General features: G+C 45.9%; 1 protein-coding gene across 2 annotated transcripts; it reads right to left on the minus strand.

Annotated features, from left to right (window-relative positions):
- Positions 1-3,937: 3,937 nt before the first annotated feature.
- LOC120412626 (uncharacterized) lies at positions 3,938-10,811 on the minus strand. Of its 2 annotated transcripts, XR_008212346.1 has the most exons (3): positions 10,472-10,811; positions 4,060-10,414; positions 3,938-4,002 (listed from the first exon to the last, which is right to left on the minus strand). XR_008212346.1 is itself a non-coding variant. In XM_052709337.1 (2 exons), exon 2 carries the CDS (start codon positions 10,306-10,308, stop codon positions 4,444-4,446), a length of 5,865 nt encoding a protein of 1,954 aa, XP_052565297.1. In that variant the 5' UTR covers positions 10,309-10,414; positions 10,472-10,811; the 3' UTR covers positions 4,022-4,443. The 2 variants fall into 2 exon arrangements, 1 of the variants encoding a protein (XP_052565297.1); XM_052709337.1 differs by lacking the exon at positions 3,938-4,002 and having other exon boundaries at positions 4,022-10,414.
- Between the last annotated feature and the right edge of the window lie 2,699 nt (positions 10,812-13,510).

A 13,510-nucleotide genomic window follows, 5' to 3' on the forward strand; every position in this document is an offset into this window, starting at 1 on the left:
AAACAAAGCAGGCGAGAAAGAAAGACAGATGCGACAGACAAAACATATAAAACAGAGAAGAAAAGTGGGACAAAAAGAGACTTAATGGCAGGAAAAAAACAGATGAGACAGATTCAAAATAAAAAAAAATAACAGAAAGACAAATGAGCCAGAGACACATGAAAAATGAAAGACTCAGGGGACAGAAATGCCAATAAGACAGAGAGATAATTGATGCATGAAGACAGGTGCGATAGATAAAAATAATACAGGAAGCATATGAGACAGAAAGACAAATTGACAGAGAGATAAATGAGACAATATATCCAGTTGAGACAAAATGATTATGGAGACAGAATGACAAGTAAGAAGAAATGATGGAATGATGATAACAAAAAATAAGATGATACAAAATGACGATGAGACAGAAAACCGAATGAGACAAAACAAACAGTTTATTAAGAAAAGCAGTCGAGACAATAAAAAAGTTAAGAAACCCAAAAAAGACCATGCCGCCCCTTTCAGAGTCCAACTCACGAAATTTCCCAACTCACATCGTCATAAATTACCCATTTGACTTCCGTTGACTCCGGGAGCCAGAAGAAGATATCGGGACAAGGAAATATACCCAGAGGTACGTTTCACTCGGTGAGTCGTCAGCTTGGGATGCACTTCAGATGCCTTCAAAGGAAAATGCCCAGAAGTACGTTGACAGCAGCTGCTGCTGACATCGTTGGCCGACTCGTCGTCCAGAGCACGTCAGCCGATGGTAGGTTCGATTTCCCGGAGCAAAGTGATTCCATTCAATACCTCTGAATTATGAACCATCAGCCCGAGTCAGGCCGGAGAACGGAACTTCTCCGGAAGAGTAGTACGGACCAATTGAACGATGATGGCGAGACAGTTGGTTCTGCTTCCGTTGAACGATGTAAATGATCCTGGTGATTTGGACTAGCTTTGGGAAGATTGGTTTCAATTATGGGAGTTTCAGGTTGTTTTTCGTGATAACTCCAACTGACCTTAATTATTACTAGCAAATTTCGTCACGAAATCTAACGAAATCCTAGCTTAAAAATCTGAAAAAAATTAACAAACAAATGCTATTGCCTTGAGTGGTTCATTTTTAAGTTAAAACACTGCTTTATTCCCTTGAAAGTTGTTTAGCTGAAAGTCTCTGGTCTAGAAGGAAGTGGCGTCATTCGATTTGCACGGTAGGTTAGAGTTGAACCAGAATAAAACACAAAATTGTTTAGAGTTTTTTAATGGAAATTCTACACCAAATTTCAAACAAAGTATTACAAAATTTGAATCCATTGCAGCTTCACTTTCCACCTGCAGTTAACCTGGATTTATTTATGTACCCTTGTGCACTGCACCATGTTCGACCTCTATTTTTGTGTGGATGTACCAGCACCGAGCATGGCTGATTTCCATCCAAATGGGTTGCGTTGTGCTGGGGCTTCTCCTGCTCCCGTTCTGGATGAATGGTGGGATTCACTGAACCATTTACAGGCGATTGCACCAGCGCACCACACCCTGTTGCAGGTAAATCATGTAGCTTCTCGGGAAACTCGAATTTCCTTTACAAAGATAATTTTGGTGAACATGAGCTCATATTTAGAGTCTGCTTAAAAAATAAGACAGATTGAAACAGTACATATTATATTCGTAGCATCTTAAAAAAAAAATAACGTGCAAAAGGTATCAATTTTTTTTTCAAAAACCATGCTAAAATGAAAAAAACACAGAGAAATAAAAAAAAACACTACCGCAAGTGAGGGTAACATTGGGTTTGTAACCCCAAGTAGGAAGAAATAACTGGAAAAGTTCGAGCACTGCTATTTTCAGGAGGTCAGAACTTGTTATTAAAACGCCCCCTAGCTGGCTGTTATAGTAACACAAAATAATAACAGAGATTGGCTCGAAAAATAACTATTTCTGTTATTAAAAGATATTACAAGAAAATTCTATAAAAGAGCAAAAAACCCAATTTCTCAATTTGATATTGGTTCGATATGTTTTTTTGCGCTAGAAAATAATCGATTTTGATATTGATTTCTTTTCATTAGCTTTTTTATAAAATGTTAATTTTATTGCTTGGCTCCAAATAAATATTAAATATTTTCAAATGTAGAATTTTACAGAGCCAAGGCATTCCCAACATTCTTAAAGTTCTAGCGAAAAAATAATAATAAAATATTTCGTTATGCGCAACATTTTCGATCAAACTTTAAACATTATTAAAAGAATATTCCAATATCAACAATTCAAAGAATCAACTTTAAAAAATTTCACCAAAATAATGTCCTTAATAAAATTGGTCCAAATTTTTCCATCGTTGAAGTAAAATTCAATAAAAAAAAACACATAAACTAAGACTGATGTTTGTTTTTTTTAAGTTGGAACAACACATGAATAACGCGATCAATGATTGAATGATTTTCCATATTCCTTACACTCTCATAAGATCTGTCCAATAACAATTTTTAGACTAAGTGGGGATGTTATTATTTTCTTCTCATTACCGATGATCATGACTTTCTGGTAACAAAATAAGATATTTCAACAGGACTTGTTATTGAAATGACCTCCATTTTGTTATTACCACCTGCCCTGGATAACCATTCTTGGGAGAGAATGAGGAGGCAAAAGAAAAAAAAAAACAAATTCCAGTTAAAAATCGTTTTCTTATCTAATCTAAACTAACACAAAAGCAGGCAGTAGGATGATAGCATGCTGGAAAGTTTAGTTTTAACTCTCTTTGAATATTTTAGGAATTATTTTTTAGGACATTGAGTGATTCTGTGAGTTTATCAAAGAACTGATTTGATTGTTTAACAACAGCAGTTAGAGAATGTGTTTGTATGATTTATTTACCGATGTTATGAAAACTTCACTTTTATATCTAATAAATGCATGATAAATATGTTATTAGGAACATAAAAGCTTAAGAACCACTTGTTAAGAAAAAGCTTATAAACTTATAACTAAATATATCTCAACATTTGTATCTTTTTATTAAAAGATAGCTTATTCACAAATCTTTTATTAAGCCTGGAATGATGTTCTATGAAAATCAACTACAAATAATAAAAAAGGAATTTAATGCAAGTCTAAGGGTGGTAAATTATGCTCACAAAAACAATGTATCAAATCATTCATCAAAAATTGTCCAAATTACTCTACAAAACATATCCAAACTATCGTATTGGAAACCATATTACCCATTATACAGAAATAACAAAACTGAAAAATAAAACGTTAAATCAAAAACAATAAATAAACAATAATAAAGAAAAAAGATACCTAAGAAAAAACTCACTCAAAATTGTTCTCAAAATACCGTATTATTTCCGAAAGTACTCAAATTTTCCTAATTTGCAATATGGCTATCAAACGAAGCGAAATTTTGCATGCTTTTTCACTTTTTTTTTAAGTTTTTTTTGTCAAAAACTAAAATTTGCACAAAATAATTCTGATTTTTTCGAAAACACTCAAAATTTCAAAATTTACAATATAAGTATCAAGAGAAGTGAAATTTGGTTTGCTTTTCCACATTACGAGAGTTTTTTTAATGTTTAAATTTTTACAAAATACCGTATTTTTTCGAATGTACCAAACTGCACCCAAACGAAAAATATATCTCAAAATCTGCAACAGTGGATTTGCTGCAGAAAATGTTATATTTTATTACATATTTTGCAGCAAGCCCATAGATCATTTTTGCCCGCGTGTAAACACGTCAGCGATCTGCAGTTCTCACCAACACATAGAATGCTGGTGCGTCCCCGAGCAACACTCTAGAGAGAACATTATGTTCGCGCTCTGTCCTTCACCATTCATCAAGCGTCTATGGCGCGGTGGTAGCGTGTCGGATCAGCAACCTAGAAGTTGATGGTTCAATCCTCGTTCTGTTAAGATTTTTTTTCTGCAATACAATCAATCTGCCGTCGGTAATTGTTCGGGTGGTCGGTAAATAAAACCCCAACTTTTTGTTCAGCAGCTCTTCGAGCAGCTACAAAACTGCAAGTAAGTATATATTTTTAGGTTTTTGTTTACATTGTTAGTCCTACTACTTACTTAATTGGTTTCCTTTCCTACGTTAGCGTTTCCTCTTCCTTTCCAACTCCTCCTCTTCCTCTTCCTAACTTTCCTTCTTTGCACTCTTCGGATCACCGAAGTACAGATTCGCCCCAAGTGACGGTGCGAAACGGCAGAGCAGCTCGCGGGACCTTTTCGAGGTTTTCTAGGTTGCACTGTTTCAATAAATTTCAATATTAAAAACTACAACTCTTACTTTTCCTCCTTAATAATCCGCAAAATCTCCTCCGACTCGTCCAAAACGTCTGCACTCTCCCAGGTGAAAAATGGTGAACGAACAGCGCGCGTGTTTACACTGGAGGCCACACACACACTTTTTCTGTCCTCTTTGCGCGCGTTGACAGCTGTGACGGTATCGGCTGATTACACCGCCGGCGTTGCACCGTCGGCCAGTGTGCCCATCCCAGCGGTGGCAACACCCCAGCCCGTAAGATCCGTCGGGCCTTCCGGCGCGTCGGACTTACCGTCCCTGATCTCCAACACCGCTAAATTAACCACTGCTCTCCTGTTGACCTTCCCGTCTGCTGTCCTCACGTCCGCTTGCCGAACGCGTCCGTCCGACCCGCTGAACACCTCGACCACTCGACCTCGTACCCAGCTCTTCCGGTTCTTGCCGTCGACCACGAACACCAGGTCACCCGCTTCGAGGGGCTTGCGATCCTCGAACCACTTTGGACGCCGGTTCAGCGAGGGCAGGTACTCCTTCGACCACCGCTCCCACATCTTGCCCGCCAGCTGCTGGCTTCGCTTGTACACGTCTCGTAGTGCTGCAGCGGTGTCCACCGTCTCGTCCAGCTTGAGGTCCGCGCTCGTTACCGTCCCGCGCAGGAAATGGTTTGGCGTGATGGCTTCTTCTTCAGCGGACTCTTGAGGGACGTACGTCAAAGGCCGAGTGTTGATCATGTCTTCGGCCTCCGCCAAAGATGTGGAGAGAATTTCGTCGGTCAGCTTTCGTCCGTCGTCGAGTGCGCGCAACGCCTCCTTCACCGATCGCACCATCCGTTCCCAGGCCCCGCCCATGTGGGGCGTCCCAGGTGGGATAAAGGACCATGCAGTGGTCGCCGACGTCATCTGCTCCGCGCACTCCTTGTTGATCGCCTTCGTCATCGCCGCGTCCGCTCCCCGAAAGCACGTAGCATTGTCGGAGAACACTTTCTCGGGAACGCCTCGCTTGCACGCGAACCTCCGGAGGGCCATCAGGCACGATTGCGTGGTGAGGCTATGGACCACTTCGAGATGCACCGCCCTGACCGCTAGACACGTGAAGACGGCGATCCAGCGCTTCTCTCTGCGGCGACCCACCGTGACTTCGACCGGTCCCAGGTAATCGACGCCCACCGCGCTGAACGGTCGCATGGTTGCTGCAGTGCGTTCGACCGGAAGCGGCGCCATTGTTGGGACGAACGGCACGCAACGGTTCACCTTGCACCACACACACTCCTTGACCACCTCCAGGATCGCGGCCCGTGCGTTCGGAATCCAGAACTTCTGACGCAGCTCGTTGAACACGGTCTCCCGATTCGCGTGACCGTACTTCTCGTGGTAGTGCTGGATGATCTTCTTGGTGACGGCGTGTTTTCGACCCAAAATGATCGGGAATCGCTTGTCGAACGGGATCGATTCGTTCTTCTCCAGCCTTCCACGAACGCGCAGAACACCATCCTCGTCGAGCACCGGCAGCAGCTTGTAGAGCGGACTCGACCGCTCGATCTTCTCCGGCAACTCACCCTGTTTCAGCTGTAGGTTCTTTGTCAGCACGCTCATCTCATCAGGGAAGCTCTCGAATTGCGCTTGTTTCCACAGAATCCTCTCGGCCTTCTGCAGCTCGTCTTGTTGCAGCGGTTGAACATCCGTCTCGTGCTGCGTTTTGACCAGCTTGGCTAGGCGACTCGTGGCCTTTGCAGTCAGTACTGGACGGCCGTCCTTTTTGCGACGACAATTTTCGATGAAGCGTACCGCCGTTGCAGTCACCCTCACCAGCTTTGCCCACGTCGAGACCGCTTCTACGTTGACTGTCCTGTGGAACAGTACCACGCCTCGTGCGTCTTCGTTCGTCTCCTCGATCTGCTCAGGCGGTGAGTCGTGGTCATCCTGCTCGAACAGTATCGCCGGGCCGTTCCGCCATTCCGAATCGTTCTGCAGTGGCGGTCCAGGTCCCCACTTCGTGAGAACGTCCGCGATGTTCTTCTTGGAAGGCACCCATCTCCAATCGTCCAGTCTCGTCAGCTCCAGAATCTCCCCGACCCGAAAGGCGACGAACTGCTTGTACTTGTAGGGATCTGCGTGCAGCCAAGCAAGGACAGTCCTCGAGTCGGTCCAGAAAACGGTACGGTCGATTTGCAGCGTGTGAGTTCCGAGGATCTGCTGGCTCATGCGCGCTCCCATGCACGCCGCCATCAACTCCAGACGTGGAATTGATTGTCGTTTCAGCGGTGCTACCTTCGATCTCGCCATGACGAGGCTGCAGTGAACTTGGCCGTTGATGACCGCGCGTAGATACGCCGCACAACCGTAGGCCAGCTCGCTCGCGTCGCTGAAGATGTGCAGCTCGAGACTCTCGATCGACGAGGACATCGCATCGCCGAAGTAGCTCCGGGGAAACCGCAGCGCTTCGACTTCCGGCAGCAGTGCCGTCCACCGCTTCCACAGAATCCAGGCTTCGTCGTCAATGTCTTGGTCCCATCTGCAGCCGGTTCGCCACAAATGTTGGATGATGATCTTCCCGTGGATTGTGAACGGCGACAGCAGGCCGAGCGGATCGAAAAATCCCATCACGCAGCTCAGTACGATCCGTTTGGTTGGCCTTTTCCCCTCTTTCAGGTACTTCATCAGTTCTTCGCGGTGCATCACGGCGAAGGCGAATTCGTCCAGCTCCGGGTCCCACCGCACGCCGAGTACGCGTTCGCTGGGTGTTTGCTTGTCCTGATTCAGCAGCACAGGACTCATCGGCTTCTCTTCGCCCAGAGCAGTCAGCACTTCCGGCGAGTTGGACACCCAGTTGCGGATCTCGAAACCACCTTGTTTGTGGACGTGGCTCACCTGCTTCGCTCGCTTGACAGCTTCCTCGACGGTGTCGACGCTGTCAAAATAGTCATCGACGTAGTGCCGATTGATGATCGCAGCCACGGCGTCCGGATACTGACCGGCATGCTCTTCCGCATTGCGGTTCTTGACGTACTGCGCCGACGCCGGCGAACTCTTCGACCCGAATGTAGCGACGTCCATCACGTACACTTTCGGCTCTTCGTTGATGTTGTCCCGGAAGAGGAAGCGTTGAGCTTGCTTGTCCCCGGAGATAATCTTCAGCTGGTGGTACATCTCGCGGATGTCCCCGCCGAAGGCAACTCGTCGTTCGCGGAACCCACAGATCACTGACACCAGTGGCACGAGCAGATCTGGTCCCTTCACCAGCATCGAGTTGAGAGAGACTCCACCAATCGTCGCCGCCGCATCCCAAACCAGCCGAACTTTCCCCGGCTTCTTCGGGTTCACCACCACGTTGAGCGGCAAGTAGAACGCTTTGTTGTTATCGGTTTCGTTCAGTTCCTCCGCGGTGGCTTCGTGCGCGTATCCCTTGGCCTGGTAGTCCAGAATCTGCTTCTTGACGTTGTTGTACAATTCCGGCGAACGCTCAAGTTTCTTCTCCAGCTGCTTCATCCGCTTCACAGCCATCGGGTAGCTGTTCGGGAACTTGACGTCGTCGGTCTTCCACAGCAGTCCGGTCTCGAAGCGGTCACCCACGCGACGCGTAGTTTCCTCCATGATCTTCCTCGCCCGCTGATCCTCGACCGACTCCCGCTGCACAGTCACCACCGCTTCTTCCAGCGAATAGTGGCTTTTGAGAAGATCGTGCAGCTCCTCGTTCGTCACTTCTTGGTGGCATCCGAGGAAACAGCTCGCGCCCGCCGACTCTGCATCCCGCGGTCCGTAGACCGTCCAGCCGAGCTTGCACCGGACTGCCACCGGATCGACAATCGTGCCGACCTTCGTTTCCAGCGGTGCGAACGAATGAATGTTATTCAACCCGATCAGCATTCCTGGCCGACCGTCGTACGAATCCATCGGAATCCCGCGCAAGTGATCGTAGTGTGACGAAACTTCAGCAGCATTTAGTGTTTGGCGTGGCAACATCAGCTTGTCCACCGTACGCACAGATTGCAGCAGCAGCTTCTCGCCATTCGTCCCGTTGATCGCCGACGCCCAAATATTTGTCCGCCTCGAATGTTGTTCCACTCGTGTGACGTTGGCCGTCCACTTGATGGTGAGCTTCTCCTTCGTCCCCAACAGCCCCAAACGGTCGGCTAGACCACTTTCGATCAGGGTGAGGGACGAACCCTCGTCGAGGAAAGCGAGCACGATCATTGATCTCTCACCGCAGTAGACTTTTACCGGGAGCATCCGGAACAGCACGGGACTCGTGGACGTAATGTGTGCGTTCATGCCGACTGCCCTGGTCTCCGGATGAAGCAAAGCATTGTGCGGCTCGCGACACTCTCCGACGTTGCAGCGAAGTTTGAGCTTGCATTGGCCGCCGTGGTCATTCAGGCAGCGTTGGCAAAGCTTCCACTTCGTCGCCATCTTCGCTCGATCTTCGTAGGGCAGCTTCTTGAAGTCCTCGCAGTTCCACAGCCGATGGTCCGTGCACTGGCACGCCTTGCACGGCCTTTGCTGTTTCTGCCCTCGCCGCTCTGTAGATTCCTCTGCAACGCTATGGTTGAACAGTGCGGCTTTCTCTTTGTTTCGGCTTCGGCCACTCGATCCCGACGCTGCTCTGACGTCCGGTTTGTAGTCTAGGTTGACCGTCGCCTCGCACGCATCCTCGACGATCTTTGAGAGAAAGTTGGTGAGCGTGCGCAGATTTACTTCGCGCTTCTTGCGCTTGTAGTGCACCCAACTCCTCTTCTCCCCGTCCGGAAGCTTGTCGACGAGTTCCTGGATCAAGATCGGATTGACCAGATGCGCCGTTAGTTCTGCGGCCTCGATGTGCTCACATAGTTGTTCCACAGCATTGCCGAACGGAATGAATGATCCCAGCTTGTCCGCTCTCGGCGGCTCCAGCTTGCGCACTCGTTGCAGGTGGCTTTGCAGCAGCACTTCTGGGCGACCGTAGATCTGGCGAAGCTTGGCGATCACACGCGGAACCGACTTGGGCAGAATGAGCTGGCCACGTACCTCCTCGAGCGCTCTGCCTTTCAGGCAGTCTTGTAGGCGCACGAGATTCTCCACGTCCGTGTACCCGCAGGCTTCGTTTGACGCTTGGTAGGCCGCGAAGAACAATGGCCACTCTTCTGGCTTGCCGTGGAAGTCTGGCAGCTTCCTTGTCAGCCCTTGTCGTGCAGCTCGCTGGGCCTTCGTTGGACCCGATCCGTGCAGCCCCAGCCCGTCTGGCTTGGACACATCAACTTTGGTCGACTTTGCCGTTTTTCCGCTCTTTCCGTCATCGTTGGCGTCGGTCGAGACGCTGGACGCCGACGAACTATCCGACGAGGACACCGGTTTCTTAGACGACTTCGGCGAACCCGGATTGCTTCCAGGAGTTCCCGGATTGGTCCCAGGATTATCCGGAATGTCTCCAGGTTTCGCCGGATTGACCTCAGGATCTTCGCGGCCGTCGTGTTTAGCGACGTTTCCTTCAGTCAGCGGTTTGACTTCGGGGTTTCTTAGCGGAGTACTACTGTTTTTCAGCAGCTTGTCGATGGAGGCGCTTTTGTCCCGGAACGTTGTTTCCAGCTGTTGGATCCGCTTCAGGTGCTCCTCCTTCTTCACCATCTCCGCCGCTAGATCGGCCTCGCGCCGCTTGAAGTCCCTCTCGCGAAGTTCCTCAGCCCTTTTGGCTTCCTTCTCGCGAAGCTCTTCGTCGATCTTCATCTGACGCTCCTGAAGATAAGCAGCCAGTTCAAACTCCTTCTCCTTCAGGACTCGCGTCATCTCCTGTTCCGCTTCCGCACGCTTCCGAGTTTCTTCCAAAGCATCCAGCTTTTCTTGCAACTCGGGGGGCACTGGGAGCGGTACCTCAACAGACTTCTTAGTCTTTTTCTTCTTCTGGCAGTCCTTGTCCGGACAGTACCATTTCTTCCCCGACTTCTTATCAGCCGGATTGAAGTTGACGCACCGAGCATGGAACCACAGCTTGCAGCAATCGCAGCCCACCATCACCTCATCCTCGGTCGACACCTCTTTGCAGGTTGAGCAGGGAGTCTTTGTGAATTCCGGATTTTCGTCAGCCATCGTGGGAGAGGAATACCGAACCCGCAATTAATTTTGTAGATTGTTCGGGTGGTCGGTAAATAAAACCCCAACTTTTTGTTCAGCAGCTCTTCGAGCAGCTACAAAACTGCAAGTAAGTATATATTTTTAGGTTTTTGTTTACATTGTTAGTCCTACTACTTACTTAATTGGTTTCCTTTCCTACGTTAGCGTTTCCTCTTCCTTTCCAACTCCTCCTCTTCCTCTTCCTAACTTTCCTTCTTTGCACTCTTCGGATCACCGAAGTACAGATTCGCCCCAAGTGACGGTGCGAAACGGCAGAGCAGCTCGCGGGACCTTTTCGAGGTTTTCTAGGTTGCACTGTTTCAATAAATTTCAATATTAAAAACTACAACTCTTACTTTTCCTCCTTAATAATCCGCAAAATCTCCTCCGACTCGTCCAAAACGTCTGCACTCTCCCAGGTGAAAAATGGTGAACGAACAGCGCGCGTGTTTACACTGGAGGCCACACACACACTTTTTCTGTCCTCTTTGCACGCGTTGACAGCTGTGACGGTATCGGCTGATTACACCGCCGGCGTTGCACCGTCGGCCAGTGTGCCCATCCCAGCGGTGGCAACAGTAATGTTGATAATTGTCGGTAACGGACAAAAATGTCATACCCCTATATCGCAAAAAATGCATGAGGACAGTTTTCATGCAGATTCTGATATACTTTCATGCCGCCATGTATCACAATCATGCGACCGCTGGTTGGGTGTGGGTCTAACGGAGAGAATCTTCTGTCTCATTTTTCTCGCTATCTTATGAGTTCTCCTTTCTGCTCTCACAACCGCAAGCTTATGGAGGTGGCTCGCACTGACAGCGGCTCGACATCCTCTCCGCTTACCTTAGGTACACCCAAAGGAAAAATATATCTCAAAATCTGCAACATTGGATTTGCTGCAGAAAATGTCATATTTTATAACATTTTTTGCAGCAAGCCCGTAGATCATTTTTGCCCGCGTGTAAAAATTTCAGCGATCTGCAGTTCTCACCAACACATATAAAGCTGGCCCGTCCCCGAGCAACACTCCAAAGAGAAGCATATGTTGGTGCTCTTTCACTCACTTTTCATCAAGCGGCCATGGCGCGGTGGTAGCGTGTCGGATCAATAACCAAGAAGTTGGTGGTTCAATCCTCGTTCTGCAAAGTGTTTTTTTTTGTGAAATACAACCAAAAAGCGGTCGGTAATGTCGATAATTCGACGTCGTCGTGCTATCTTGTCACACCCGCCATTTTGACGTTCCGAGAAAAACGCGTTTTACTGTTTGACCTTGAATATTCAAAAACGAGAGCACGCAATGTAAACAATAACAAACACGTTTTGTTTAGCTCACCATTCTGTGCATTGTCCCAAAGTTTGGTTGAAGTTGGTTGCTGGAGTCCCGAGTTATCATTACAAATGTTTACGGTAGTCTAGCTTGTACGTGCGACAAACGCATCCTGACTTTCCTGGCCTGAAATCCCTTTGGCCTTTTGTCGCACTTACATCAATTTTCATGGAGTGACAAGATAGCACGACAAGATTGAAACTACTTTCATATGTAAAGTGACAAAAATGCACGGAGTTTTTTCGGTTTTTGTTGAATATCTCAGGATTGAAATCGAATTTTGGGGATCTGTAAAGGTCAAAAGGTGAGGCATTGTGAGCTGCACAAAATGGCGTTCTTAACTCAATTTGGCCCAAAATGCACGTACGACAAGTTAGCACGATGGCGACGAATTGTCGGTAACGGGCAAAAATGTCATACCCCTATATCGTAAAAAATGCATGAGAACAGATTTCATGCAGAATCTGATATACTTTCATGCCGCCATGCATCACAATCATGCGACTGCCAGTTGGGTGTACCAAATAAATATATAATTTGGAATACCCATTTGTATGTTTTTTCACTTAATAAGAGTTTTTTTTGTAAAATACTAAAATTTTCATAAATTACCGTATTTTTTCAAAATACTCAAATTTTCCAAATTACCCATATTTATCAAACGAAGCGAAATTTGGTATGCTTTTGCCTTCCTCACTGAGGTAAGGCTATAATCCTGCTCTAAAAATGAACTTTGTATAAAAACGTCGTAGACCCACCATCAGGTATACATATCGACTCAGAATCGAAAAGTGAACAAATGTCTGTGTGTATGTATGTATGTGACCAACAATCTAGCTCATGTTTCTCGGCACTGGCTGAACCGATTTGACCCGAACCTGTTGCATTCGACTTGGTTTAGGGTCCCATAGATCGAGTTTTATACAGATTGAAGTTTCGATTAGTAGTTCAAAAGTTATGTATAAAAAAGTGTTTTAACATATATCCGGATCTAACTTAAATGTTTGTGAACTATGTCCGGGTCCATCATCGTTGGTAAGGTTATCAAAAGACCTTTCCAACGAGCCTAAAACATTGAAGATCTGGCAACCCTGTCTCGTGATATGGCCACTTAAGTGACATTTATGTACTTTTTTGAAGCCGGATCTCATTTAAATGTATGTAAACTATGTCCGGATCGGATGGAGGTTATCAAAAGACCTTTCCAACGAGTCCAAAACATTGATGATCTGACAACCCTGTCTCGAGGTATGGTCACTTAAGTGATATTTATGTACTTTTTTATTCTGGATCTAAAAAATATATGAAATTGTTGTACAATTCCATCATATCAGCCATTGTTGGTAATAAGTGAGGAAGGCTACAAGCACATTGGTGGATTTAGTTAGTTTTTCGCTTTATTTAAGATTTATTATGTTAAATAAAAACATTTGCACAAAATATCGTATTTTTCGAAAATACTCAAATTTTCAAAATTTGCGATATCCAACGAAGCAATGTTTTGTTTGCTTTTTCACTTTTTTTGAAATGTTTTTTTTTTTTTTGTAAAAAACGATGCAAAGTTTTGTATGATTTAAAGCATACACAATTTGAATGTTATTATGAAGCATGCAACATTTTGCTTTGTTTGATAGTATTTTCGAAAAAATATGGTATTTTGTGAAAATTTTGTATTTTATAAAATCTTAACAAATTGAAAAAGCTTGCAAAAATTTCGCTTTTTTTGTTGTACATATTTCAAATTTTAAAAACTTGAGTATTGAAAAAATCCGGTATCTTGTGAAAATTTTATTATAAAAAAATAATTTAGTGAAAAAGCAAACAAATTTACGTTTAAGTCCCATATAT

This window comes from Culex pipiens, chromosome 1, assembly GCF_016801865.2.
Source record: "Culex pipiens pallens isolate TS chromosome 1, TS_CPP_V2, whole genome shotgun sequence".
Taxonomy (NCBI): domain Eukaryota; kingdom Metazoa; phylum Arthropoda; class Insecta; order Diptera; family Culicidae; genus Culex; species Culex pipiens.